The sequence below is a fragment of the Nothoprocta perdicaria genome, unplaced genomic scaffold, assembly GCF_003342845.1.
Source record: "Nothoprocta perdicaria isolate Ctin4 unplaced genomic scaffold, notPer1 scaffold_11, whole genome shotgun sequence".
Lineage (NCBI taxonomy): Eukaryota > Metazoa > Chordata > Aves > Tinamiformes > Tinamidae > Nothoprocta > Nothoprocta perdicaria.
In genome coordinates, this window is record NW_020454205.1 from 1,603,441 (window position 1) to 1,631,211 (window position 27,771).

A 27,771-nucleotide genomic window follows, 5' to 3' on the forward strand; every position below is an offset into this window, starting at 1 on the left:
GGGAAAGGGGAAAGGGGAAAGGGGAAAGGGGAAAGGGGAAAGGGGAAAGGGGAAAGGGGAAAGGGGAAAGGGGAAAGGGGAAAGATTTGTATGAGGTTTTATTTCACTTTCTGTTAAGTGCAGTTCCCTACAGATGACAAGGCCATCATTTCCTGCTTAGGACATGGCCAGGATCTGTGGCACATAGGTTTAGGAAGACATAGGCCTCCTCTCACCCTTCTGTCTTAAAGCACAATGAATTATTACCAAATAATTTGTGACACATTTTATACAGGACATTGAGCAAATAAGCACAACACTTTCATCACAACTTCTGTAATGAACAGTGATTATCTTGAAAATGCACAGTGAGATTACAGTAGTTTATACACTTCTGGTATAGGAAGTTTAAATCACACACTCATTTTCGTCCCACAAATGCTATATGAAGAGGGAATAAAAAGCCCTCCAAGCAAACTCAGCTATGTTAAAGACTACAGTGAAAGCCAGAATTTCTTTCATCCTTGATAAAACTCAACCAAAGAGGCTGAATCTGTGCTCATCACATCCTGCAGACTCTCATATTGAAAGATATTCCAACTCTATGATGTTGTCTATTGAACATAACTGCACATTCCTTCCATAATCACAATGATCCTATTCCACGAGGTCCAACACATACAAAGAGGCTCCAACCTCCAAGATTACCAGAATAAACACCCTACGATGAAAAAAATTCTCTTGACTGGAAACCTTTTACATTGAATAGTAACAAATGACATGAAAGTATCACTACAGAAAGAATTTCCTATCTCATTTCATTTTGGAAACCTGATTTAAAGACAGGCAATCCCATGTTTGAGTACAACATCAGCTGCAAGGAAGACTTTCCTTCTTAAATCTGTAAGATTTAAATCTTCTAAATCTTCTAGACACAGACTAATTTCTAGAAATCAATTCATTTGTTCCTTCGTCAGCAATGCTCTACCTCCAATATAACAAAAGCACTGCAGAGCTTTGTACCGCAAATTTTAAGAACGGATTTAAAGACAAGAAACCTGATTCTTTGATATAAGCTTTGGCTTGATATAAAGAATTAAGGGAAAAAAAAGCATTTTAGGTTGGAGGGAAGAAATACTATTTTAGAAAGTATAAAGGGCATGACTAGAAATACAGGAAATCCTGTATTATTGTTCACACACACACACACACACACACCAGTTAATCCTTTTAAACAGACCATCACCTTTTCATAAATACATCAGTCACTGTAGACAGTCATAAACACATAACAGTCACTGTAGAAAACAGAACAATTAATAGTAGAATAATCTTTAAACGGATTAACTAATCCTGGAAGATTCAAAACATTAAGCGGTAAGATGTTTTGCTGAATGTATTAGATGTTAATATAAATGAAACTCTGCTCCTCCAGATAACTGAATGAGTGAGCTGCATGAACATCTGTTACTGTTGCAAATTGTTTTAAGAGATAATGCACCAGATTCTGTGGAATGGAACGGCTGTTCCACACTGCACTGCCATACACTGCACTAGTCACACATGAATCCCAGTACGAGAGGGATGCTACCAGTGTAAAAGGTCACATTCTCTCCTTTTTTAGCTGCTGCTGGCATAAGTTTAGGCTCAGTAGCACTTAGGCTCAACTACACAACCACAATTTTAAATCAAATGGAGTGATGCTTTGCCTTCTAGTGGTGAAAAATTCTCTACCTGGGATACACAAGAAGTTAGAAGTGAAAAAAGCAAGCTATGTTCTTCCTTTGCACGTGCAGTCTGGTTTACAAAGCACGACCTAGGATTTGGGCCAGCCTCTCAAAAGCTTTGCAGCAGTCTCTGGTTATTCATTCAAAAATAGCAAGCACTCAAAAAACAAAGAGTACACAGTGCAATACTAAAATAATGAAGCAAAAGACCTTACAGAAATATGTTTTCACTTAGTTTCCAGAAGAAAATGTTCTCTAGATGGACTGCATAAGCAACTCCTGAACTCAAATATAAAGTGATAATCTAAATGTAATGTTATGTTTTCCCTCATGGAAAATGTGATGGCTTTATTGTCTCTGCATCTTAGGTTTAAATCTGAGGCTAGCTATCTTATTAGGTGCTGTTTCATAGAGCTCTCCTGTACTTGTTTATTATTCTGAAGAAGTCATTCTTCTTGAACATACTGAAAAGAGTACAGAGGCATCATTTAACTCCTCTATTATGTCAGTTTATTACCCACAGAGACTCACAGTTTATACAAATGGACCAAAAGATATGCTAAGCTTATGTTTCACAGGAATGAGACTGATGTGTCATCGTATTCCTTGGTCCGGTAAATTTCTTAGATCTGTCCACAGGAGTAGAACTATTAATATAAAATTTAATTATTACTTTCAGAAGTAAATCTGAGTGTCAAGAAAACATTATTTATTTAAAATAATGGAATTTTCCTTATTCTTAAAGAAGAAGATGTCATTCCATATTTTTCAGACTTCTCAGAGAGAGGATGGGCAGCAAACTGACATATTTTCAAGATATTGACTTTCTCATGGTCTGGTAAACTATAATCTGTTTCCTGATATCCAAAAGCAAGAGCTCTGAATTGAAATCAATATAACACTTCAATTACCATCTTACTGTCTCTCTTCTTCAAGTGAATTAATAGAATACAGATAAAATAGCATTTTTTCAGAAGAAAAAGAAGCTCCACCTTTCTTATAAATACATTTGCGCATTAGAAATATTAATGTTCTTTACTGAAATACTTATTGAGATTTGAGAATGTTACTTATTCCATCCACAAAGTAGTGGAGAAAGGCTGACAAATAGCTTTGCATTCTATGAGTTTTACAGAATACTATGAATTTTCAAATATAGACTGAGTCTATGTAAAACAAAAAGGAATTATTAGAACAATAAAAAGTCTATAAGTAAAGGAAATTAAAAGAAAGGAAAACATAACAGACTTAAGACAGTGAAATCTAATGGAATGCGAAAAAAAAATCCCAGGGAGAAAAAAAAAATCCCAATAAGACTGGAGCCATAAAACTGCTGTAACAGTCAAATAATTATACAGAATCACAAAATGGTTGGGGTTGGAAGAAACTCCTAGAGATCACCTAGGTCAAATTCCCTGCTCCAGCAGCAACACTCAGAGCACAGGGCACCTGGTCAGTTCAGGTGGGTGTAATATGTGCATTATGCATAATTCTGAGATGCAATATGCACAATATTTGTACATATTGATAAGCTTCCCTCTCAATTCTCTCTTTTCCAGGCTAAACAGGCCATCTGAATTAGGAGACATTTTTATATATTCCCGAGATATGTGAGCCAGTGTATGTTACACAAAGCACAGACATTTCTGTCAGAAACAGACACTTGTATCTTGGGGGCCTGAAATAAAACATGCTTCTATCCCATTTTAGTTTGCAATTTTGTTCAGCAATGAAAAGTCCACCAGACATACATGTAGATGGCCAGCTGTGTAGGTGGCCTGTCATCATAATGCATTTGGCTTCTCCATCTCCTCGTTATATAAATAATAATAAAGTAAAATATTGTTTTAGGTTATTTTGAAGACTACCATGAAACTCTTTGGGGCAGGATATTGGGAATATAAAAGTATATCAAGTTGTTTAGTTTCAGTTTTTAGGTCTTTGATCACAGTTTTCTTTTGATTTTTTTTTTTTTTTTTTACCATAACAAATACACTGCAGACAGCTTGATGTATACTTTTCACTCCTGCATTTTTCATATGAAGTTACTCTTGGCGAACTACATAGCAACTTCTAAGACAAAGATAAAGAATGTGAACAGCAAGTTCAGATCAATCCTTTCTTTTAGTACAAACTAAATTAATAAGTGTCTGATCTGACTACGTTAAAAAATTAATATAGTGCCTTCAGAACTAAGTATCTTTCTGTCAAATATCATTACCCTATTTAAGCTCAAGAAAGCAGCTCTGAAATATAGTTTCCATTTGACCTACATATCCTTCTTATGTTCTCATTTACTTTATATGGTATTCTACTGTATAAAGTCCCACTTGAAGGAATCCCCGCATTGCTGTTACATCACTGTCTTCTGATTAAGGAACAGCCTTAGCAAAAAGTCAGTGGTGACTGAGACACTCTATAATAAAAAGAATACTACCATTAATATTAAGTGTTATTTATGCATCTCTTTCTTACGTGAAAAACTTAAAAGAGTGACTTATCAGTTTTAATCCCTTTATCTCCTGGAGATCTTTAGGTTCCTTCACATCCACACTGCTTCATAATTCACCTGGCAATTCTCACGTGGAGCTGAGAATCTGTTTCTTACACACTTTACTGACCAAATGCAGTGTTGGTCTCTATTCAGTGTTGCTCTAGTCCCACTTCTGATTGTTTTTGCTCAGAAGCACTGTAGTTCTTCCTCCAGTGTAAATCACTAATCGCAAAGATCCCTAAATCAAATCAGTTAGCTACATTCTTCTACATAACGCAACAGAATGTAAAACCTATATAAATTTTCACACAATCACAGAATGGTTGAAGTTGGAAGGGACCTCTAGAAATCATCTAGTCTGCCCTGCCTAGCAGGGACAATTAGCTCTTCTTGTGTACAGGTTTCTGCTTGTTTAAATTCCACAGAAGGTACTAGGTAAGTAGAAGCAAAAGGTACTGTTATTACTGACCAGCTATACCGTAGATTATATTTGTCCATGTTTTTATGAGTACGACAGAGATATAATACTCTGACTGACCTTTGTTCTAACCCAAATTTGATGCCATCTGTACTTACGATGCAATCTGCCAAGCTTCCATCTTAGCCATGACAGTGAGGATTTGCAAAAGCTTTTGAGTTCTAATCTGACCTTTCCAATGAAATCATGCAAAATTTCTTTTTAAGTCAACTTTCAGGACAGTATGCATTGACCAACTAAGTATTTTACAAGGGCTAAGCAGATCATTTACAATTTACAAAGCCAAATCATTCCATGGTTCTAACTCATATAAATATCCATTACAATAAGTGAGTTAACGATTATATATATTTTTTCTACATGATTCTCTTTTACTGAAAAACGTATATAAGGCTAATATTTATTATCTAATTCAACATCCTATTAGTTAAATGACATCTTGGAAAAAAAAATCAGCTGTTTGAGTGAAACCATAGTATCCAACCAGAAGGACAATACAAAGAGGTCTCACTCAGGAAAAGGCATTTCTGAGATCTATTTAACTTGATCTAACCTATGGATTTTATTCCAGATACATATCCTCAAAACATCTACTATTGCATGTAGAATCTTGAAAAGTTTTTTTTGTCTCGGACTTGTAAGGATAACCTGTGATATAAATGACTCTGGACAGCCTCTGCTGATTACAGTGGAAAGGAGTCTAATCCAAACCCACTATAAGAATAATGAAGCGATGACTTCTTTGGGTTTTCTTTCACTTTTATATTAGAATATGTAGGTTTTTTTCTTGGCTCATACTTGACAAAAGCCACTATGAGTTTTAAACTGAAATTCTAAAATTTCAGTTTAAGTAAGCATTTTGGTAGCAAGCATGTTGATGAATCTGTAGGAATTTTCTGTGCTGTAGCCTACAAACTCGAAAAGGAAAGAACACTAGTACTGCACAACACAAAGTAACCAGTGCTACACAAAGCAACGCTATCGTACATTTGTTACACTAGTGTTACACAAAGTAACACTACGAAAATGGTACATAAAATAAAGGTGTCTTAAACTCTGTACTTGCTTTTATATGATGGTAAGCATAGCTAAATCATGTGCACTTGTCCTTGTTATAATTTTCTTTAAATACTCCTTTAAAAATTTAGATTCCGCACCAGCAATAATTTGCATTTAAACATGTAGATTGAAGTCTTCATATATGTGCATCCTATATATGAGGCACCCAACTATATATTATTTTACTATTTTATATTTAAATTTACTTTTTATTTCATTCTTTATTTCTATTAATGGATAGCCACTAAATACAGCAGCACAAATTAATAAAAAGTGTAATCACCATGTTTAGTCTATTCCAATAAATACAGTTGTTCCTGCTGCCACCTAGAGACAAGCTTAAAAAAAAAAATCACTTCCAGCCATCTGTTTAATAAGAGAATCTCAACCCGCCTGACAAATCATTTTACACCCTAAAGCAATATGGATAAGATTACCTCAACATATTCGAAGCTTCAAAGAAGAGCCCAAGTTGATAGGCTGTCAAAAGGTATTTAGGTGCTGCAACACTGAACGTAATACTCAATCCATAGTGTTTGGCATCTTCTGATGAATCCTCCGCTGGTTATTAGATGCTCAGGAAGAACTGCATCATACACAGATACCCCTTAGAAGCCCAATGAGCTGCCAAAAGTAAAAGAAAAAAATATATATGAATTTTTTATACATCTTTGCATGAGTCCCCAGAATAACTTACACTTGATGGCTGCACTATTGTTTTCATGTCTGTTTCAGACACAGCCTCACCAATCCCACAATTTTGTGTTTTAACCATTAGACTACAGAGACACATTCCCTCTCTGAAAATAAGTAAAAGGCAGTGCACCAAAATATCTTATTTTTTTCAAAGCCTGACACCTCAGGTGCTTTTGCAGACAACACTACTCAGTAACAGTACCAACCTGCAGCAACTGGCTGCGTACACATTAAAACACCATATTTGCTTACAGACCAAAGTGACCGCATGGCCAATCATGATGGTTCATTCAATACACACCGGGTTGAGCAGCTGTAGAAACAGCTCTTTGCCTGCTGGTTAGGGGAGTTTGGCAAGGGCATCTTTTCCATAGAATTTTGGGTCTATGCATCCTGCAAATTGATTCTAAACCATTATTACTGTAAGCATAGTTCGTTTTGAGCACTACTTGAATTCCTCTCACAAGAAAGCAACGTGCAATGCAAAGAGCACCGGGGCGCTCCTCGCAGGCTTTCGCAGCCCAGCCAAGGCGCGAGGCAGCGCTGGGGGGCGGTGACGCCACCATGTGGCGGCTGCACCGCAAGGCCGAGGCCGCCATTTTGTGAGGGGAAGGTGCGAAGCAGGCTGCCAACGTCGCACCACAGCCCGCGAAGAAGGGTGCGCGGTGGTCAGAAAAGGAGGGTGAAAAGCAACCTTCCCTGGGAATCCGAGAAATCCGCTCAGTGAGAGGCGGCGGTCCGAGCAGGATGGCGCGGATCAGGCGCGGCGGCACCGCCACCTCCCCCGGCTTCGCCAACGCCTCCGTTACCTCAGCGGGGCGAGACTACAGCTCCCAGCATGCTCTGGCGCCGCCCCTTCCCGCCCAGCCCGCCGCGCATGCGCCGCAGCGTTCGGCGCGCCCGGCTGTGTCCCGCGGCGGCATGGCGCGCATGCGCAGGACGGCGGCCGCGGGCGAGTTTGAAGCGGCCGCGATGGCAGCCTGGGTGTTTTGCCGCCGTCGGGGGCCGTGAGGACGGGACAGGGACGCGGGCAGCGCCGGTGCCGCCATGGCCAGGCCAACTGTTTCCCCCACGAGTGTGAAGGCGACGGTGCCTGAGGCCTTTGTTGTGCTGCGGCAGAGGATGAGGGTGGCAGAGGAAGAGGCCAGTGCCCTGGCGAGGGAGCTGGAGGCGCTCGGTGTCCCCGGGCAGAGGTGCGGAGGAAGCGGGCACGAAACGTTCCTGCCTGCAGAGCTTCGGCTTTCTTCCCTTTCCCTCACCTTGCCCTGCTTCAGTGTCCATTTGCTCCGCTGGGATTGTCCTGATGGAGTGGCAGCAGGCATGGCAGAAAACTTTCCACGAGTTTTCCTCTCCCCATCTCTAATGCATCTTTGCAATGACATGTGTGCCTTCGTGTAGTAGATCAATCTTCTCTCCTTTCCAGCCTTTTCCACTCCAAGGCCCTAGAGACACCTGCTAGCTACGCAACCGTCAGTCCTGTGCAGGCCAGGGTAGCGTTTGTGGGGGAAAACACACTGTGGAAAAACTGTGAATCCATGGTCAGTCGGATGTGCCAGTTAGAGAGCGTCGTACAGACACTGAAATTAAACATCTTCCGCCTGCAGATGGAAAAGGAACTGAATCCCAAGCATGCAGGTAGTGAATGATATTTTACTTCTTCCTAGTTTATTGTGCTTTTGTAAGTTTCTTCTGATGATAACTTTGTTTTTTTCCTCTGCTTTTCCACCTGGCAGCCCAGCTGGAGCAAAGGCTGAATGCGGTGCAGGAGGAACATTTGCAGGAAATGAAGGTTGTACAGCAAGAGGCAATGAAGTTGCGCCAGCAACTGAGTGACATGAAAGAGGCCGAAGAAAAGGGCAAAGATGTTCAAAGGCTAAGTGCTGCCCTGGAGATTAAAGCTGCAGCAAAGGTACAGAATTTGGCACATACACTGATTAGAATTTTGCTGTGTTTTTAGGATTAGCGGATTATCTGTAGTACTTTAAGTACTATGATCTCTGAAATATAGGCAGATGAAATATATGCTGTCTTAGAATTTATGAATTTGCTTGTTATTGTAAGAGAAAAGTTATTATGAGAATGAGAATCTGTGGTTCTGCCAATAAAGAAATAGACAATAATTCAAGAATAAAAGTAATTTATAATTCTCCCATTTACAGGATTTAAGTTTATTCTAGTTTTTATATGCAAAGTTCTCAATAGCTTTTCAGTTTTTCTGAGAACTTAATTTTCTCATTTTCAGTCCTACACCTCTACTGTTATGTCTCTTTCGACTTCAGTGGAATATGTCACTTAAGGTTAACTGTATTAAATAACTGGTTGCTGCTTAGCGTTTGCACTCTTCAATTCAGTGCTGCAGAACAGAGAACATCAGACTGGAGATAGAAATCAAATCCTAGGTAGATTTCAGCATGGACGTTTTATTTCTTGATACCTATTGCTTTTGACATAGTCATGAACATGATAGGACAGGATAGAACCGTTTGTTCCCTTCATCTTCTTTAGATGGGTGTAGCAATTGCAGCCGAGGAGCTGAGGAACACAAACCAGAACAGGAACTGCAGACTCCAGGATGTAAGTACAAGAGCAGAAACCTTAATAGAAGGCTGAATTTGCCCAGTATTATTTAAAGCTTTGAAGAATATCTTTACTAATAGGTGCCAATTTGAAATGTGCACAATCAGAATGTGCTTGTAACTAAATATCCCATTACTCGTGTATGATCTCAAAGTATTTGTTCAATTTACTTAATCAGGCCTGAATTAGGAGTTTGTTAGTTCTTTTCTCCCCTAGCTAATGGAACAGCTGTCCCGGGAGATCAGCCTCCGGGAATCTTTGGAGGAATCCCAAGCAACCATGATGTGTCATGTACAGGACATGGAAACAACTGTAGAAGCAGAACGGAAGCAGGTTTGCAAAACTTTTTCATTCTTCTTTTGTATTTTTTTTCCACTTTTCATTTGAAAGGAAAATTGAGAGCTTGTGTGTCCTGCCTAGAGAACAGATAAATCACTTCACAACTACTCAATGGTAATGTAGTATATATTTACAAACAAACTCATTAAACTTAATCATACGGACACCAGTTAGAAAAGATGATCTAGTTTAACTTCCTGCTTGAAGGAAGTGTCATCAGTAGCAGATTGAGTCAATGGTGGGTTTGTCTAGCAGAGTCCATAGGCTGATAGGCAAAAACCTCTTTAGGTAGTTTTTCCTTTTTTTCAAGTTAAAAAGATTTCCTGGTGCTCAATCTGAACCTCACAAACCTTACATTTGGGGTCTTTGCCCCCTGTCATATTATGTGGCGGTATTTTGTAACTACCATGATGCAATTTGACCCTGGCTTAACCTCTCGAGGCCCAGCTCGCTCAGCCTCTTCTCATAGTTCATATTTTCTGGACCTCAACCATCTCCGTAGCCCTCTTTTGTTCCCTCTCCGTTTTCTCCATCTTAAACCAAGGCTCCTGAGCCAGGGTTCACCCTTGGTGCAGAGACTTGCATGTTTCCCTATTGAACCGCACAGGGTTTTTGTGGAGCTTTTGAAGATCCAAATATATGAAGGTCTTTCTGAGTCAAAGCTCTGCTGTTCAGCATGTCAGCTGCTTCTCTGCATTCTCTAGTATCCTCTGCAAATGTGCCAAGGATAGTCCATCTCTTCATGAATGAAGTAGGTTTAAAGTTTTGAAAATAACTGACCAAGTGAGGAAATATAAGCAGTTTGAAGAGGAGTATGAAAAGAGGGAGATTATGTATACATCTGCAGCTTTATAGATATTAGTTTTACTAGTAAAAGGAAAGATAATGACTGGTTTATTTTTCTCTTTGTAGGTTGACTCACTCCTCTAGTCACAGAAAAATAAATCTTACCTAGAAGATACAAATTACACAAAGTTTAACATTCTTTTGCTACTTTCATAATGTTCTTATGCACACACATACGCATACACACAAACAAGTTACAGGCAGCCACTCTATCACTTCTGAAATCTTAGCAACAGTAAGGCCTGTTTAAATTACTAAATTACTTAGATACAAGACTGTATTAGAAATTACTACACTTTTCTTTCCTAAATCTCTTTCATCCTTTTCTGTTCTTCTACAACAGGAATGGAAAAAAATATGAATGCCCTATTGAATTTGCAAAAAGCAAAGGCTCACTTTAATTCATCTATCAGCTTCTGATCAGTTTTTGGGCTATAGCTAACCCAATGATCTATTTATAATTAATGTAAAAACAAAATTTTCCAGAAACCAGCATGAGACAGACTTGTAGAGTGCCCTGCAGATTATATTCACCTTCATCCTTTATAGCTTGACCTTTTGTGTAATCTTGAATAATGCAAACTCATTTGTTTGATTCTATCTGTCTTGTAAAGGTGATTATGAGAACGTGAACACATAGGAAAATTTAAATTTGCCATGAAAGTCTTTTGAATGGAATTTAGTTGGGGGAACATGGAAAAGAAGAGAAGCTGATCAGGCAGTTTATTTTCCAGTTGGATCAATGTTTCGGGCTCTATAATTTGCTTAGATTTGCCTCAGTGAATTCTGCATCTTGGAGAATAATAAGGGCTGTCATTGAAGGTGCAGCTATTGCAGCAGGACTGCCAGGAGTTGTATAAAGATGTGCAGCTGGCCCGAGAGATGCTGCAAGAAGAGGAGGGAAAAACTGAGCAGCTGAAGCAGCAGTGCACACAGCTGAAGGCTGAACTGGGTAAGACAGTGAGTTCTCAACATTTTCCTAACCCTGCTTTCCCAGTGAGTGGGAACAAGCAGATCATGAGTTACTGAGGTCCTACAGATTTGTGGCAGGTGTATCAGTTAACTGGTATAACAGGCAGCTTGAATTTCAGCAGGTGCTGAAATTTTAAAGGCTTCCCTTGCTTTGTGTGCAAAGTTTCTGAAGACTGTTTTTACTTGGGGTAACAAATACGCAACAGTTATGTTTCATACTGCTTATGTTTCATCAGCAAGACTGCTTGCAGAGGAGACAATCTAGCACATGATCCCTGAACTGATGTGGAAGTAGAATGCTCAGTGCTATTGAGTCTTATGATTAAAAAAATAAAAAAGTCTAGTAAACATCACATATATGAACAAGAACAATATATGTATACATATATAACATATATATGCTGGTTAAGCTTGTAGCTGATCTGATTTCAATTCTCAGTCTATTCATGTGAAAGTTGCTGCTTATGAGGGAGTTAAAGGGCATTTACCACACTTGTGTAAGAGATGCATATTTGTAAAAATTACAGGCAAACATTCCTAATCTGGCATCTGTACCTTATTCCCATATAATAATTTAAAATAACCCTACCTTAAATCCTAGCATAAATTGTTCTTCTTCCCATGATCCTTCCTTCAGGACTTACTTCCTCCTGTTCCTGCTGTTAGAGAACTGCTCCTGTGTCCCATATTTTGTGTTTGTTTTTCTGTGAACCACAGGTGGCCCAACAATTACTAACCTGCAGGACAGAAAAGGCATTTGGCATTTTTGAGTAAGCCATAGCAAGAGAAAAGAATCTTGTCATGCTATGGCAGATTTGGTTCACTGGTGAGAGGTTTGTTGATAGCAGAAAAATTCTTCAAAACATGAAGAAAACATGTCACTTGCGATGTTCAAGTGACCAATTTGAATAAGACACATGAATTCTCTTTATAAATTCTCTTTTTACATCAAATAATCCTGTTGATTAGGATTAGGGATTTTTGCCCCTTTTAGTTGAAAACATTTTTGACTGATCTTCGTAGATCATATATTGGATGTTGTAATGTTTTTGGCTAGACTCCTCTCCCTGCCCTGCTTATTTTGAATTGCCTCTTGTCTTCCATTTTAATAGTATCTCATCCAGCATAACAGAATAAGGTTGGCTTTTAGAGACAGGTGGATGCAGAATACAGCAAAAATACTGTTTTTAGATCTATATGTTATAAGCAGGAAGAGTAGAGAAATAGCTGAACAAGAAACCAGCACTCTTTGGGTAACCTGATTTGCTCAAGCACTCACAAAAGTGGTGTGTGTAAAAGTGACGTAAATGCGTGCTTAACGGTAAAACTGAGAAAGAAGTTGCACTTCATTTACAGAGGAAGTGATAGCTGTGCAGTAATCTTTCTAAAATGTTCAAGTCATCAATGAAAACATTAAAGAACAGCATATTTGTATAAATCTTACCTGTTGGTGGTATATTCTATAGCTTGGCTAAACTAAAACATGAAATCAAAATATTTTAAAATTACCAGACAGATAACAAAGTGTGTTCTGACATTCTTTTCTGTTTTTTAGACTCCAAGAATTGTATAATTTTCCAGCTTGGTGAAGAAGCAAAAGTAAGTTACAAACATTTTGGGTTTTTTTGTGAAGAAAGTGTCTGTATAGAGATCTTAAACAGCTACCTGTTGGAACTCTTTCAAAGGTACTGTGTTTAAGAGGCAGAATTTTTATGTAGAAAAGTGCCACCCAGGGTACTAATTAGTAAAAATGTTTTGTTATTACTGAATTCATTTGTTATTATATTACCAACCTGCAATTGCTTTAGGAAAAAATAACCCTTACACTGTACAGAAATATCAAAGTAGTGATGTGAAAGCTTTATTTGGAAAGCCTGGAACTGACCACAAAGCACACTTGCGGCAATGCAATTTTCACATAGAAAGAAAACAAATAGATGGATTAATAAATTAACAGTATAGAAAATCAGCATCTCAGCTCGTACTAAATGGACAGAGAGATCTGCTTACAGTCTTTGTAGCATCTGTGTGTGCTGCCAGAAATAGGTTTTGAATTAGTAAGTCTCAGTGAAGATGAAGTAAAAGCTCTGCTTAATTTTGCAGTCTTGCATGTTGGGAAAGGATTCCTTGAATTGGGAATGCTACTCCCTTCTGGCAGGGAGACCTTTCAGCTTTAAAAATGTCGAGATTAATTATAGTGGAGGCAAATGAGTTCGAGCTGAGAAGGAATACAAAGTTGATCATAGTTTTCAAAGGAAAGTTAAAGAATCTGCAAAACGAGCAGTCCTTTGGTTACTACTTTAAAGTTGTATTTTGGAAAGAGGCCTGTACTGCACGAGTCACATCTAGCGCTTGCAAGAGCACAGAGCCAGGTAGCAGTAGCTTAAAGGAACTGGTAAGTATAAGACAAAGTCTTGACATGCGTGAAGCTCCTGGCTGAGTAACAGCCTATTTTAAATTGGTATTAGTGGAAATGCTTTTTTATTGCCCTTTAGAATGCACAGCTGTCCTTGAACAGACAACAAGAAGAGAATCTGCAGCTTCAGGTGAAAATAACTGCCCTGCAAGAAACTACAGAGAAAGTGCAGGTAATGAGAAGAGCTTCTTCATTTGCTTCTAAAACAGAAATAATGTATAGCAAACCAAGTGATTATAATGGGAAATAATCACATCTTCACTGGGAAGGTCAGCTCAGGAAATGAAGTTCAATGCTCTCAGGTAATAATGGCTGATAAACAACTTCCAATGAAGGAAATTTAATCTGGTGAGTAGCCATGAATTCTTAACTTTAAGGCTGGAAAGTTTTGGAAAGTAGTTAATTTAAATCAGCCTTGTTGCAGATGTTTTATTTGAAGGACAAGATGTGAAGAACTACTGCTGCTCCCACTTCTATACACCTTAAAGTACTGCCTTGATACTCCTTTGCACCTTTAGGTTCTACATCTATGTGTTTCTGGTAATGAGATAAATCTAAAGCAATTGCTTAGCCAAAATATCCTCTACCTTTGGGTCAAAAAGTTGACCTCCACGTGAAATTACTAGGATTCTTTCTCCATTTTTGCCTTCATTTAGAAACATTACTTGTCCTTTTTCTGTACTTCAGAATTAATTATTATTCTTGTTAACTTTTGCCTGCCTTCCTCCCTCCTCTTCCTCCCCCCCCCGCCCCCCCCCATAAATCACCACCCACTTAAAAACACACTTTCTTTTGACTTTTACTATGGTTAAGCAGAATAAAATCTACAAGAAATTTTAGAAGATATCTGACATCCTACTGTGCTAAAAAGTCTAAAGATGTTTGTCATCTTCCTCCTTCCTCTGTCTAATCAGGTCCTTAATGACCACTTAAGCCAGCAATGCTCAGACCTCAGTACCACGCTGCAAACTGTTGCCATGGAGAATGTTCATCTCATTTCACATCATCAGGCCACCCTTAAGGTATGTAACCTGTTACCCAGGCCAAGAAAGTTGTCTGCAACTTTCCATTAGGGAGCTGGTAAGAAAATACTATATATGGGAATATAGCAAAGTACTGTACACATAAATAGCACATATAGTGAGATAAGTTCTAAAAGGGCTGAGTTCTAAAAGGTTCTAAAATTATAAGTTGTAAAATTTACTAGGTTATCAGTTTGAAAAAGAGTTTTCTAAAAAGAAAAATAAGACTTAATGTGGTTCAAAGACTGTTATTTCAGTACCACAAATAAAAACCTGTGTTATGAAGGAGGGGAAAGAATCAAGATGCAATATAAAAATGATCTGTAAAAATAGCCTGTAAGAACCTGTGCGGAAGAGGCAAGCAGGAATTAATGGGCATTGTGCAGACTGCACATGAAAAAGCTAAATTAAACCATCAGGACTTAAATGAGTTCCATATATAAATGAGCTCCATATATAGCTACCTATTATGTATAATAAATATAAAGCTCTATCTGGGTGAAGTAGCTCTGCATTTTGACACCTATCCTTAGAAGGAGCATGTGGAGCTGCAGGGACAACACAGGAGCCTGATGATAAATTAACAGCTTTGTCAGTTCCATGCTCGTGTCCGTGTTGTTTTCATATTGGCATTAATTGCCTGGGTAATTTTTTCCCCTTTAGTCAGAGCAAGAAAAGATGACTCAGCAGCTGCAGGAGCAAGACTCCCTTCTGGACGCTGCCTGTGCTGACATTCTGGGAGAGCTGCGGAGCGTTCAGCGCGAGAGGGCTCAGCTTCAGAAAGAGCTGTGAGCAGATCTCTCATCTGCAGCCTCTTTCTTCTCCAACTTCTGTTGCGGGCTTGCCACCTTGTATTCTGCTTCTCTAATACTTGTTACTTATTAATACAAAAGGTTTAGTATCTCATATGAAGGCCACTCTCTGTTCTCCGTGTACTGAGCTGGTATTCCAGCTTGGCTCTTTCTTGTCCTTAGGGAAGCCTTGCATACAAAGCATGGAAAATGCAAGCAGAAAGCAAACCTTAAGGAGGAAGCAGCAGCCACCCAGAGAAAGCTGCTGGAATGTACTGTGGCTAAACTGCAAGATGAACTGGAGACAGCTTTGCAAGAAAGGGGATCTCTGCTAGCTGAAAAGGAAGATCTTAAACAGGAGGTACATGAAACTTAGGATTTTAAACGGACAGCTTTAGGATCCACTTTCCGAAAATCTTCATTTTCATACTAGCTTTGCTTGTGGAAAGATGATCTATTGCTATTGCCATGGCAAAAGGAGACACGTGCTCTTGCTTTTTACTCTCTCTGTATTTTGACCTGTAATGTCTTTTTTATGGAGCATTAAAAGGGAAAGAGGACAGGACAGCTCTGCAGATACAATTTGTGAATTGCAGAGTTGACTTCTGACCTCCTGATCGGTAGTTTTATAGATACATAGAATTCCTGTGAATCTAGAAACTTTTCAGATAAATTATTTCAAATTTCTCCTCATAGATAAAAACAGCAGCAAATGAGATAACACAGGAAAGGAACAAACTGGAAGTAGAAAAAACGGAGAACGAGGTATTTTGTGTGATTGTTCTTTAAATTCAGTATTCCAGTAAGTTTTGTTTTAATTTTCTTTGTTCTGTCTATATTAGCTCTAAACAGAGTTCTAAATATCATAACCATATACTCTCTTTGATGTTTGTTACATCTCTTATGTATTTATTTATGCCTTCTGGGATAAAAATCCTACTGCTTACCTACACGAGGCCCTGTTTGTGTTAATAAGCTTGTCCTGCTCCTAATGCAACATTGATAAAAAAAAAAAAAAAAAAAATCTGCTGCTTTCAGTTACCTCTAACTGTGTAACTCCCTTGCATAGCCTGGAAAATGAAATGTAGCGTTTGTGGTATAAATGAGAAACTCCCTAGCATGGTAATATAAGCCAACACAACGGATTGACTTGGGGAATTTCTTTAATCGTTGGGGAAAGACTCTCCGAAAGAGTATAGGCTGTATCTATTTCATATATAATACTGCAGTTTTGTCAGGTGACTGTGAAAATATTGAAGCAGTATGATGATATCTATTTTTTCTCTTGATAGCTAGAAATGGCTTCAATGAAATCCTCTCTGCAGACACTAGCGGAAGAAAACAAAAGGCTGCTGAATCGCTTGGCTGCATTGGAAGACCAGCAAGTAAGCTGCTTTATAACAACAATACTCAATAAGTAACTGTGCCAGGTATCAAACTGCAGTCTGAAGTAGTCTGGATTGTATGGAAAGTGGAAGATCAAACTAGGGAATCAGAAAAGGAAATAACAAAAAGATAAAATAACTTCTTAAAAGTTTCTCTGTTTTTTAGATTTACTGACTGTAGATTTGAAACTAGCTGAGCCTCAGGTACTGGAGATTAGATATGCCATTTAAATCTTATGACTTTGTTCCTTTTTCTAGTGCTTAAATGCATCAGCAAGGAGTTAATATTGGTTTTATTTTCTACTCTGTGAACAATTTGTGCTTCAGGATCAGATTCCCTTTTTTTTTTTTTTTTTTAAACTTTGTCCTATTCAGTTATTTTTCACTACTCAGTCACCATGTTTGCTCTTTATCTCCAAACTATTTTGTCAGTCATTGGTTTAAGAACATGAATTAATATAGCATACAGATGCTACATTAATTAAGGAAATTAATCCTTTTCTCTTTTTTTTTTTTGTATTTCCTAACTGCTGTCATTCTAATTATTTTATTTTGCTTTTGTCAATGCTTTCTCATTCTTCTCTAGTTCTTTTGGCTACTGTGCTCCTTTTGTCAAGATTTATCTTTCATCTCATTTCTGCTATTTGTGCTTCTATGACATCTTTACTAATTGGAGGGATTCTTCCTGGAGATTAAGTTAGCCAGGAAGTATTTATACCTTTATAGCTCCTTTTTTTCCCCTCTCTCTCTCTTTCTCTTTTCCTGCTTTCACAGCATCTGTCTCCCTTTTTAGGCTTTCACTTAAAACAAAAAGAAAGGTGCTATAAATCAATAGTGGAAGGATTGATAAAGAAGCATAAAAGAGCATTGAAGGGCAGTTTTATGTTTGTTTGTTTTTTTTGTCTTTTTTCCCCTTTGCTCCTAGGGAATGGTGACTTGTGCTCTTGTTTCCTCAGCATGCCCAGCAGAAGGTGCAGCAGGTGCTAGCAGAGCTGACTAACAGCAAGAATAAACTGGCCTATGACAAAGGAAAACTCGAGGTACTTCACAGCACCTTTTTTACCAGATTAACAAGGTTTTCTTTTACGTTCATCTTATATAAGATTATTCAACATTAGTTCTTGACTCTTTAATTTGGAGGAAGTTCCTACTTGTTTGTGCAGTGTTGAGCACATATCAAAATCAAGTTCCATCCTGCCCATACTGCTTATTATGTTTGGGAGACAGATTAGGTCAAGATGTTATTGACAAAGTAGATGTTATTGCAAAAGACAAGTACTGACTCCAGTCAAGCTAAAGCTTTTCCATTTCCTGCTGCATCCATCTTTGCTTTACGACTAAAGTGCACATCCAGATACTAGCTAACTTCACAAATGCACAAGGCAGCCCTAGAGACCAAATACACTCAGGTACAGTAGGACTTAGAGAACTTTTTACTCCTCAGAATTATGTCCAGACTGTAACTAATGTTTAAGTACTCTTTGGAAATAATTTTTAGCACACTTTCTTGAATAAAGCAGATTCAGATTTAATATTAGCTTTAGCATCTGAATTTGCGCGTGAACACAGAATTTGATTCCAGCAAAATTAACATGAGAAGGACAGAAGTACAACTAAAACAGGCAGCAGACCCATTTTCATTCAAGTTAGACACGTATTCGGGTGGGAAAGTGTGCAATTTACAGGTTTATAAGGATTGTCCTCCTGAATTACCATTAGTTGCCCAGTAAGAAGAGCAGGGAAAAAAAGAAAGAAAAAAACACAGTTGCAGATAATATTTTTAGCTTGACTAGCTCTCTTGCTTGGATATACCTCTGATGTACTCTGCCATGAGGATGATTTGGTTTCTGAGAAGGAATGGAAGTTCCTGAAGAGTATGTACTGTTGAGAGTTTATTCTTCAGTGTCACTGAGTACATTAGTATACATCAGTAATCCGCTTGCCGTGCTGTAGAAACTAGATGCAGGACATAACTGTGTTTAGGACACTTGCCTGGAAAACAGGAGGCCCTTTCTCGGCCATCTAATCTCCTCAAAGCAGAATTAAAGTTGTGCTTGTACCTTAATTCTCCATTGTAGAAGCCAGTCCATCAAATAATCAAAGGAAACTGGGCATTGCCTTGGCAGTTAGCAGTCATGGCCTGAATCTGTCAGTTTTGGGAACAGATCTGCAGAAGCGGGGCGAGCAGCAGGAGCGGGACGGAGCTGCGCACAGAACCTGCCGGCACCACAGAGCTGTGACGCTGCCTGACATCACAGTGAGGGAATGTGGGCTCCGAAGAAGAAGCTGTCAGCATATTGCTGCTAAGGAACACGGAGAGAAATTGCAGTGCTGTGGGGAGTGTCATGGAAGAGCACTTAAAACCATGCACTTTAAGATGCTTTACTTGGGGCGAGAGATCTTCCTAATGTAATGCAAGCCTAGGGATAGGATGTAGCATCTGCTACTGTGGCTTTTACTTCTGCTGTGGTTAATATATATATATTTATATATATATATATATTTTTGTACTCACATCTTCACTGTTTCTGAGGACAGATTAGTTTTGTAGTAGAAATGGCACCAAAGAGAAAAAAATCCCCAGCAAGACCCTGGCAGCAGAAGTCTGCTGATCCCAGTGCTAGGTCAGGTGCAGGTTCAAAAGAAGGAACCGTGAAACGCACTGCTTTCCACTCTGCTTCACACCGGGTTCATTTTGAACCAGATGAACCTTCCAGAAAGTCTTCTGACCATGGAGATTGTCTTCAGCTCAGCCTGAGGATTCTGTTAGATGCTATCAAGAACATGGAGGAAAGGCTGGAGACTAAGATAGACATTCTAACGCCAAGAATATTGAAAACTGTATGGTCTGCTGCAGGTAGCAAAGGAGACTTTGATGTGGTGAGTTAAGAGCAAGAAATGCAAGTTAGAAAGAGGGTTCATTTCAATTAAATAGTTGCTGGCAGTGAATGAAGAAGTGTCTGAAAATTAACAAACACTAAAATCTATTGAGTGTTTCTTGTATGAAAGAGATGCAGGTGAAAAGTTGTGCTGACAACTGGTTTTTGACTAAAAGCTCAGCTTTATGCATCTGAGGGGACTACCTGCGGTGCCAAGAGCACATAAACACTGGAAGTTATTAATGAAACTCAGGTTTAAAATTAGGGTAAGACAAAGACTGTGTATTTAGAAGAAATTGTTTCTGTATTAAAAATCCTTGTGTACTCTTGGCACCGCCACAAGCATGCGCATTCTTAAAAAATGACAGGTAACTGCTTCTCCTGCTCCTTTGCCTGCTTGCTTGTGCTTCAGGTGGCTAACTTGCAGCGCCAGCTGGAGGCAGCAAACAATGATAACAGCAAGGTGACAGCCATGCTGGAGCATGTGGTAGCTTCTCACAGCAAGACGCAGGCAGCGCTGGAGGCAGTACAAACCGAACTGGAACACAAGGATGCTGAAATCTGCAGTCTCAGAAAAGAGAGGTAAATGGAGCTGATGTTCTTCCTGGGGTCAGTTGTGTTGGTGTTCTTCCTGTTCTGCAGTGTGCTAAAGACTGATGTAGTGGAGAAGTGGCATCTTTCCCACAGCTCTGACTAGTAAACGCTTTAGCACAAGTTTGTTTGTAAAATGCCTCTATCTTTTCCTGCAACATTGAAACATATCTGGTATCGATGAGCCACGCACACTGAAGCCTCCTGGCCAGTGCTGTGAAACGCTGCTTGTAAGAGTTCTGCTAAGTCAGGTGTGTGCATCTTGTGGGAAGCAGGCAAGAATAAACTGAATTTTAACTGCAGTGATAGGCAAAACTTCCTACAGAGAAAACAGAACCTAACTATGAGATTGCCAGCATATCAGAGGAGAGGTGCACAGAGCTGATACATTATTTGTTTACCCTATTTCCATTTTCAGGAGTCAGAGTCAACAGAAAATGCAGATATTGGAAGCAGAGCTGGAACGTTGCCAAGCCAGAGTGGCTGCCATGGGAAGCGAGCACAGCAGCCAGGTAGGGAGCCCTTTTTGCCACAGCAATAGGCAGGGCTGCTGCATCTCCAGGGCTGAGCCTGCCACCTTTTAGGTGTTTGGAAAACTGAGGTGACACATTCACATGAATGGGGGCAAAATACTCTCTCTGTGTTAGGCTGTGGAGCAGTAACTTTCCAAGTGTTGAAAGAAGCAAGTAAAGATTAAGATAAAGTTAAAACCTATCAAAAATAACATTCCTTGTGAAGTTTTTACTCTCTGCATCAGCATAGAGATTTCTGAAATATATTGAGCTTCAAAAAGGAGAGGGAACGGATGGAGGGGAGAAAAAGGGCCAGAGCTGCTTGCTTCCTTCCTTCCTAGTTTAAAAATAATTTTCTTACAGCCCAACCACCCTCACTACTGGCCAGGGCACTTTTTTCCAAGAGAACCACAATTATATGACAGGACATTCTGATCCTTCTGACCGAGCCAGCCTGTGCATCGGCTTTGTAGGGAATCCCATCTAGGTGCTGTGCCCAGAAGGATGTTTGTCACCAGGCAGTGGGTGAACAGACTCTTCCAATAAGCTGATGCCAACTGGGAAGGGAATGATGTTCCTGCCCATGCTTTTTCTTTTGAGAAAAAAAAAGTCTGATTTCTTGTTTCTGCCCAGGTGGAACCACTTCGTAAAGCACTGGAAGTTACTAGAGCAGACAACAAGAAACTTGCCCTTCGTCTGGAACAAGCTGTGCAGGCCAATAATACCCTGCAGAACAAGCTGATCCAGGCTCAGTATGACCTGAAAAGCAAAGAAGCTGAGCAGCAACAGCTGCTAGTCTGCAGGTAAGAACAAATCCAAGAGGAGAAACATAACTTTTCACTAACACCAGATCTTGGGCCTTTTCTCATCTATCAGTATCCATGCTGACTATCATGCTGCCAGCTCAGGATGTGAAGATAGAGCTACATCAATGAACTGCTTTGTCTTTTCATTTAGTTACTAATTACCTAGCTGATTACCTAGGGCTGCTGTGGCACTTGGTTAGGAAAGAGCTTGTCCGTAAGGATTGCGGGTATCACTTGCACTTTGAAGTGGCCTGTAACAGCTACAGCAAAGAGACTATAGTATAAAGAGACCATAGTTAAACAGTATAGCTGTTTAACCTCCTGATCCTGCCCCCGAACAGATGTTTAACCCCCCTGACACCACATTAAACTAAGCATCTACACACTAAAAAGTAGCTAAAACTTTAAAAGTAGTTATCAGTAAGCGTTGGTGCATCCTGAATCGCCTCATTGTCCTTGGTCCAGGCAGGCTCAGCCACCTATTTCTCTGAAGGGAAATAAGTAGTCCTAAAGTTTGAGAAAAATCTTATGTAGCCATTTGCAATCTCCTTGGAAATAGAGCATGTGAAGCCTACATATGTTTTTATCAAATCAAATTCTTAAGTGTTAGTGTTGCTAAGAGTTTAACCAAGACAAAAGAAGCATTTACAATGGAATTTTCTTTCCTATTCTAGTGGTTTCTTTTTTTAAAGAAAAGCACGTTAAGTGTACATGTGTATGATTGATGTTGCTTCTTCCCTTAAAAGGAAACAGCTAGTGGAAGAAGCTCAGACTAAGGAAAAGACATTTGCTGAACGCTTGGAGTCTTTGAAGAAGCAGTTTCACATGGAGCAAGAGGCTTCTAGAAAAGCTGCCCATCGAGAATCTGCTGAGGTGAAAAGGGAAAATACTGCACAGTGGCTTTCTGTCCAGTTTTCAAACTTTTTAAAAAAAAGCAGTTCATGACATAGTTCTCTCTCTCCTGATCTTCATGGAGTTGTGCATCGCCTGTTTACAAACAAAGTGATACCTGTGCCCTCTGTTTCTTGCCAGTGCTATTTTATCTCCCTGGCACTCCCACCATACATAAGACCAAGGCATTGATATCGGTCATTACAGCAAATTCGAAAGGATAATCTGACATATGGAAACCTCCAGGTTTCCAAGTGCAAATGTGAAAGGCAGAAATTCTCCCTTCATTTTTGGTGGCTGTATCATAAAGCTTAGCTTGACCTTAATATTACTCAGACAACAGCCAATCACCAGATGTCGCATAATCCAGACATAGAGAACCATTTTTGCACTCTCCTTATGAACAGTGTAGGAAACAAACAGATTTTTAGTTTGTGAACTCCCCTTTTCCTCTCTCTCCTAGCTCAAGAAGGCCCTTGATGAAGCATCCTCCAAACTAGGTGAAGTTTCCCGTGCAAACCGGGAGCTACGGCAGAAAGTATCGGAGCTGGAAAAGTCTGTGGCTAGCTACAAGGAAAAGCTTAAAGGCCAGAGAATTCAAGTCCGACATTGCCTGGCCTCCAAAGCTGGCAGTGCTCAGAATGCAGAGAGGATTAAGGTCTGTGCAAGTTTTTTTTCCTCCTTTTTTCTTCCTATATTAAACAGTATGTTGGATTCCCAGCTCCACTCCTTCCTCCTTATCCCCAAGCTGTACTTATAAGTCAGCCTGTTGTCTAGTTTATTGGTTTGTGGGTACAATCAGTTTAACTGGTGATTGTGGCAAAGGTTGCTTCATGTGGTGGTTATTCCCTTCCCAGTCTTCATAGTAACAGAACCTCTGGCAGCTGCTCCAGGCAGGAACCTCGGGTAACCCTACTGTCTCCTTACTCTCCATTTGCCACCGGAGCCTTGGTTCTACTAAGGCCTGCGGGGCCTTAGGAGACAGTGGAGGGGAACACTGTCAGTGGAACCTGTTTCTGCAGATGAGCCTGAGAAATTCCTGAAGTTCTGTTTTTCTTTCAACAATTTCAAGGAAATTGAATCTGAATTGAGGGAAATGGAAGCAATAAAAGAGCAGTATCAGAAGAAGAACTATGAACAGGTATGTTCTCTTCACCAGCTTCCCGAAGAGAGTGATCTGATGAAATAAGTTGTTGAAATTTCATTCCTATGTTGCCTCTAGTCACAGAACATCCAAAAATTTGTGACAGAGTTGGCAAGTTTGCAGGAGGAGATGCAAGAGTTATTGAAAAACCAACATGAAATGCAAACACGGAACAGGCAGCTAGAGACCCATCTGGAAGCAGAGAGAAGTCGAGGGCAGCAACTGGAAAACCAGTGTCAGGTAAAGTGAGCACACTATGAAAGTGTGATGAGAAAGCAGTGGTTGCAGTTTAAACAGCATCTATGGGCTTCTAGAAGGGCATGCTAACAAAACTCCATGAATCTGATATCAAAAGACACTCCTATAAACCTGTGTCTGCGCCAGAAAGGCCAAGGAGAAAAAAAATCTTATATTCACTATGGAATAACAGTATAGATCTCACAATTTAACAATCATTTTCCATGTCTTTTGCAAAAGTCTATGCTTTTTACATTTTTAAGTCAGTTTTTGAAAAGAAAGTCATTCTGTTAATTTTGCAAAATTGTAACTTTTTCCATGAAAAAAACCCCCTCAAAAATGACATTTCTCTTTCTGTCTAGAGATTGGAAGAAACAGTCAAACATCTCAAGAAAAGTAAAGAAGAAACGGAACAGAAACTAAAGGAAGCCAGCATTGAATCAGAACTGGTGAGACTATTTAACATGAGCCCTATCTATCATTGGAAGTAACGAGATACCAATTCAGGGTATGTGTGAGCCCTGAATCTGAAATTCTCCAGTGAAGAGGGAGATATACTTGCTTATTTTGAAATCTAGAGTGATGAACTGGTGTTTACAACAGAGAAAATTAACTTAAAAGGGAAAAAAAAGAAGTGGGATTATTGGAGTAGAGACAGAAAGCTCTTCTCCCCACAGCTTTCTCTATCAGGATCTATCATATTCTATCACATTATTACGGTTTCTATATGCATTACTACAGTAGCTTGGGGTGAAAATTTACTTTCGGAGCTAATTTTATATGGTATTAACCAGCACAAAGCAAAGAAATCATAGAATCATAGAATGCTTAAGGTTGGAAGGGACCTTAGAGGTCATCTAGTCCAACCCCCCTAGGGTCACCTACAGCACATGGCACAGGGCTGCATTCAAGCCGGTTTGGGAGATCTCCAGAGAGGGAGACTCTACAACCTCTCTGGGCAGCCTGTGCCAGGGCTCTGTCACCCTCACTGTCAAGAAGTGTTTTCTTAAGTTCCTGTGGAACTTTTGGTGCCTCAGCTTGTGGCTGTTTCCTCTAGTCCTGTCACTGGCCACCACTAAAAAGAGGCCGCCCCCTCCTCGTCACTGCCTCCCTTGAGGGGTCTACAGACACTGATGAGGTCCCCCCTCAGCCTTCTCTTCTCCAGGCTGAACAGGCCCAGCTCCCTCAGCCTTTCCTCACAGGGCAGATGTTCCAGGCCCCTGATCATCCTTGCAGCCCTGCGCTGGACTCCCTCCAGCAGCTCCACATCCCTCTGGTACTGGGGAGCCCAGAACTGGACACAGTACTCCAGATGTGGCCTCACCAGGGTTGTGTATAGGGGGACGATCACCTCCCTCAACCTGCTGGAGATGCTCTTCTTAATGCACCCCAGGATCCCATTGGCCTTCTTGGCCACCAGGGCACACTGCTGCCTCATGGTCATCTTGTCATCCACCATAATGCCCAGGTCCCTCTCTGCGGGGCTGCTCTCCAGCTGGTCCACCCCTAATCTGTACTGAAATGAGAAACAGAGGTGCCTCAGTCTTGCTTGCTGTTGATCCAAGTCCAAGTACTTGGATCAGCTGCCTGAAAGGGACTTTAATAGCAAAAGTAGTATTGTCCAAGTTAGTATTCTTCCCTCATCTTTCTAAGGAGTTTGTGGTATTCAACCACAACTGTGGCATTTGCCCCCTCTCTGCAACATCTCTGTATTTTGGGCTGGCTCTAGAGACCAATGTTGGCTTCTGCCGCTGCGATGAAGCCAGCGCATTGTGCGCAGGAGGAGAGGGCGCACACGGGAGAGGAGCCGCTGCGTGCTGCTCTCCCGCTCCCAGCACAGTGCCTGGCACCGGAGCTCGGCGCACGCTGCCCTCTCGCTCCGCAGCCCTAAGGACTGCTGCCTTTGCCAGATCACAGCTAACCTGGAGGAAGCTCGCCGCTGGTTCAAGGCCCGGTTTGACAGCCTGCAGCCGCAGCTCAGGCGGAACCGCCACGCCAAGACCCCTGACGAGAGCAGCTTGCAGAGGGAGGTAAAGCACGCGAGCACGTTCACCTCAAAGCAGGACCAAAGCAAGTAAGCTGAGAGGAGCATTTGGCAGTCTGGAATTCAGCTGAAGTTTTTTTTTCACAATTTTTCATGCACTGAGAAAAAACAGACCTCTCTTCCTATTCCAGTTTAGTGTGTTCCCTCATTTTTCTGCCAAGGTCCATATTTAATCAGCAAAAAACACTATGACTACATGATAGTATGTAGTCATATTTATCCAGTATGTAGCTAAGTTCTCTTGCACACCTGATGTTTTTGCTGAATCTCACTACCTGAATACTTGTATGAAAGCTAACAGCTAGTGTGTTTTCTTCCCTCCTCTGTTTCATTGTTTAACCCCCCCCCATACACACACGCCAAACTTTGTTAAAAGCCGGCTTGCCTTTGTGGTGTAGATCCCACAGCACTTCCCACTGCTGGCCGTTCTTACTCACCCTCTGCTGAGCCTTGCTGCAGGATCCGTAAGCTGCTAAACCGTTAATCTCTTCTTTGGTAGTTGCAGAGATTCTCCCAAGAGCAGATCAAGTCCTGAACTGTTGTGCCTTTTTGCAGGAGAAAAGGCGAGGCGAGCTCCCCTTCCTGGGCGGCAGAGCGAGGAGGCAGCTGAGCTGAGCTGTGCAGGAAGTGAGCTCACCTGAGCCGCGATTCCCAGCCCGGGGCCACCTGCGCTGCCATGGAGAGGAGACTCCCTGGGAGCATCTCAAGCCACAGGGAGCCGTGCGCTGACAGAGAAGACCTTTTTTAAAGGGGGAGTCAAGCAGGGGCCTTACTTGGCCTGTGATAGATCTATGTCCCCAAGACCTTGCAAATAAAAGGTGCACTGACCAGCTGCCTCACAGGAGCCTGTGCACAGGGGACCTAGGAATGCTCGTACTGTGGGCTCTGATGTGAATTAGCTTGTCCCCGCTTCACCTGTCTGACATGACAGGGCTCTGTGAGTATGAGATGAGCTTTCTAATACGATCATCTTTTGTGACTAGCAGACCTTTGTATCCTGAGACAGATATTAACAAAACCCCTATTTATAGCAAAGAAACTTTTGTTCATGTATCATTCCTACAGCCTGTAGCTGCTGACTGTATCACTTCTCTTTTAGCAACTTCACAATGAGCCTTAGCCGATGCTATCAAAACAGATCTCAGAGGGGGCTTGCAGAGGGCTCAGGTGAATTGTTGAAGATGGAGTCATACATCTGTGGCTGGATGCTGACGTGACCAGGACAGGGAGACCTGGCAGGACTGGCTGCTTTAATGACAGTTGTAATGACAGCTGATGTCTGGGTCACGAGAGAACACAGGCCTAGGGCTATTTTAAGAGCACATATGGAATTCATTAGGTTTTGACATTGTACCACACATCCTGTTACCTCTCTAGGCCTTGTAAGAATCGGTGGCATTCAGTGAACCTGTCTCTTGAAGCAGATGACGTAGGTCACAATAGGTTGAGTGCGACTGTAACATGAACAGTTTTCATTCTTGTTGTACTACCAATCAGTTCAGCCTCATGGCTTACTCCTCCCTCTGGCTCTTCTAAAACACCACTTCAGCACAGGGCTGCTGCGCTCTGCTTTGCTTTACAGTGCTGGTTGCCAACTCCTCTGTACTCGGTGGTTGCTGAGGGAGCTATACATGCTAATGTAAAAAAAATGTGTAGTGGGAAGGCTCAACTAGCTCTGGAACCTGACACATGCTGGAATGGTCATTCTCTTCTTCCAGAAAAATCTGGCTGTAAACCAAATGGCAGCAGTCTGGACTCATTTTCAGAGATCTAAACCTATCCTCTAAGGAAACAGACATGCTTAGGAACAAGGGTCTGCTAAGCAGACTGTTAAAGCTGATGCACATCTTTCATGGATCTGCTTGTCATTAAATCTTTCATGCTGT

The 27,771-nt window shown here is 40.7% G+C and overlaps 2 protein-coding genes across 2 annotated transcripts in view; one reads left to right on the top strand and one right to left on the bottom strand.

The window, feature by feature from the left end:
• Positions 1-6,254, bottom strand: part of HECW2 (HECT, C2 and WW domain containing E3 ubiquitin protein ligase 2) — a 133,127-nt gene extending 126,873 nt beyond the window's left edge. Inside the window, exon 1 of the mRNA XM_026047485.1 lies at positions 6,175-6,254. The gene's annotated coding sequence lies outside the window, so the exon portion shown is untranslated. The remainder of the gene's footprint in view (positions 1-6,174) is intronic.
• A 1,226-nt stretch (positions 6,255-7,480) lies between these two features.
• Positions 7,481-26,495, top strand: CCDC150 (coiled-coil domain containing 150). Its single transcript, XM_026048231.1, has 24 exons — positions 7,481-7,626; positions 7,857-8,068; positions 8,167-8,342; positions 8,939-9,007; positions 9,227-9,343; positions 11,018-11,147; positions 12,723-12,766; positions 13,663-13,755; positions 14,498-14,605; positions 15,278-15,393; positions 15,580-15,757; positions 16,093-16,161; positions 16,689-16,781; positions 17,738-17,821; positions 20,073-20,242; positions 20,670-20,763; positions 21,397-21,566; positions 22,316-22,442; positions 22,924-23,118; positions 23,533-23,601; positions 23,683-23,844; positions 24,204-24,290; positions 25,752-25,915; positions 26,441-26,495. The coding sequence occupies exons 1-24, from the start codon at positions 7,481-7,483 to the stop codon at positions 26,493-26,495; spliced, it is 2,928 nt and encodes a 975-aa protein (XP_025904016.1).
• Positions 26,496-27,771: the final 1,276 nt, after the last annotated feature.

Bases quoted from the DNA above. Each gene is read 5' to 3' on its own strand.
- CCDC150 (XM_026048231.1), top strand. From the start codon at position 7,481: ATGGCCAGGCCAACTGTTTCCCCCACGAGTGTGAAGGCGACGGTGCCT. The intron at 9,008-9,226 runs GTAAGTACAAGA...TTTCTCCCCTAG, and splicing joins GGAACTGCAGACTCCAGGAT to CTAATGGAACAGCTGTCCCG. The intron at 23,119-23,532 runs GTCTGTGCAAGT...AACAATTTCAAG, and splicing joins AGAATGCAGAGAGGATTAAG to GAAATTGAATCTGAATTGAG.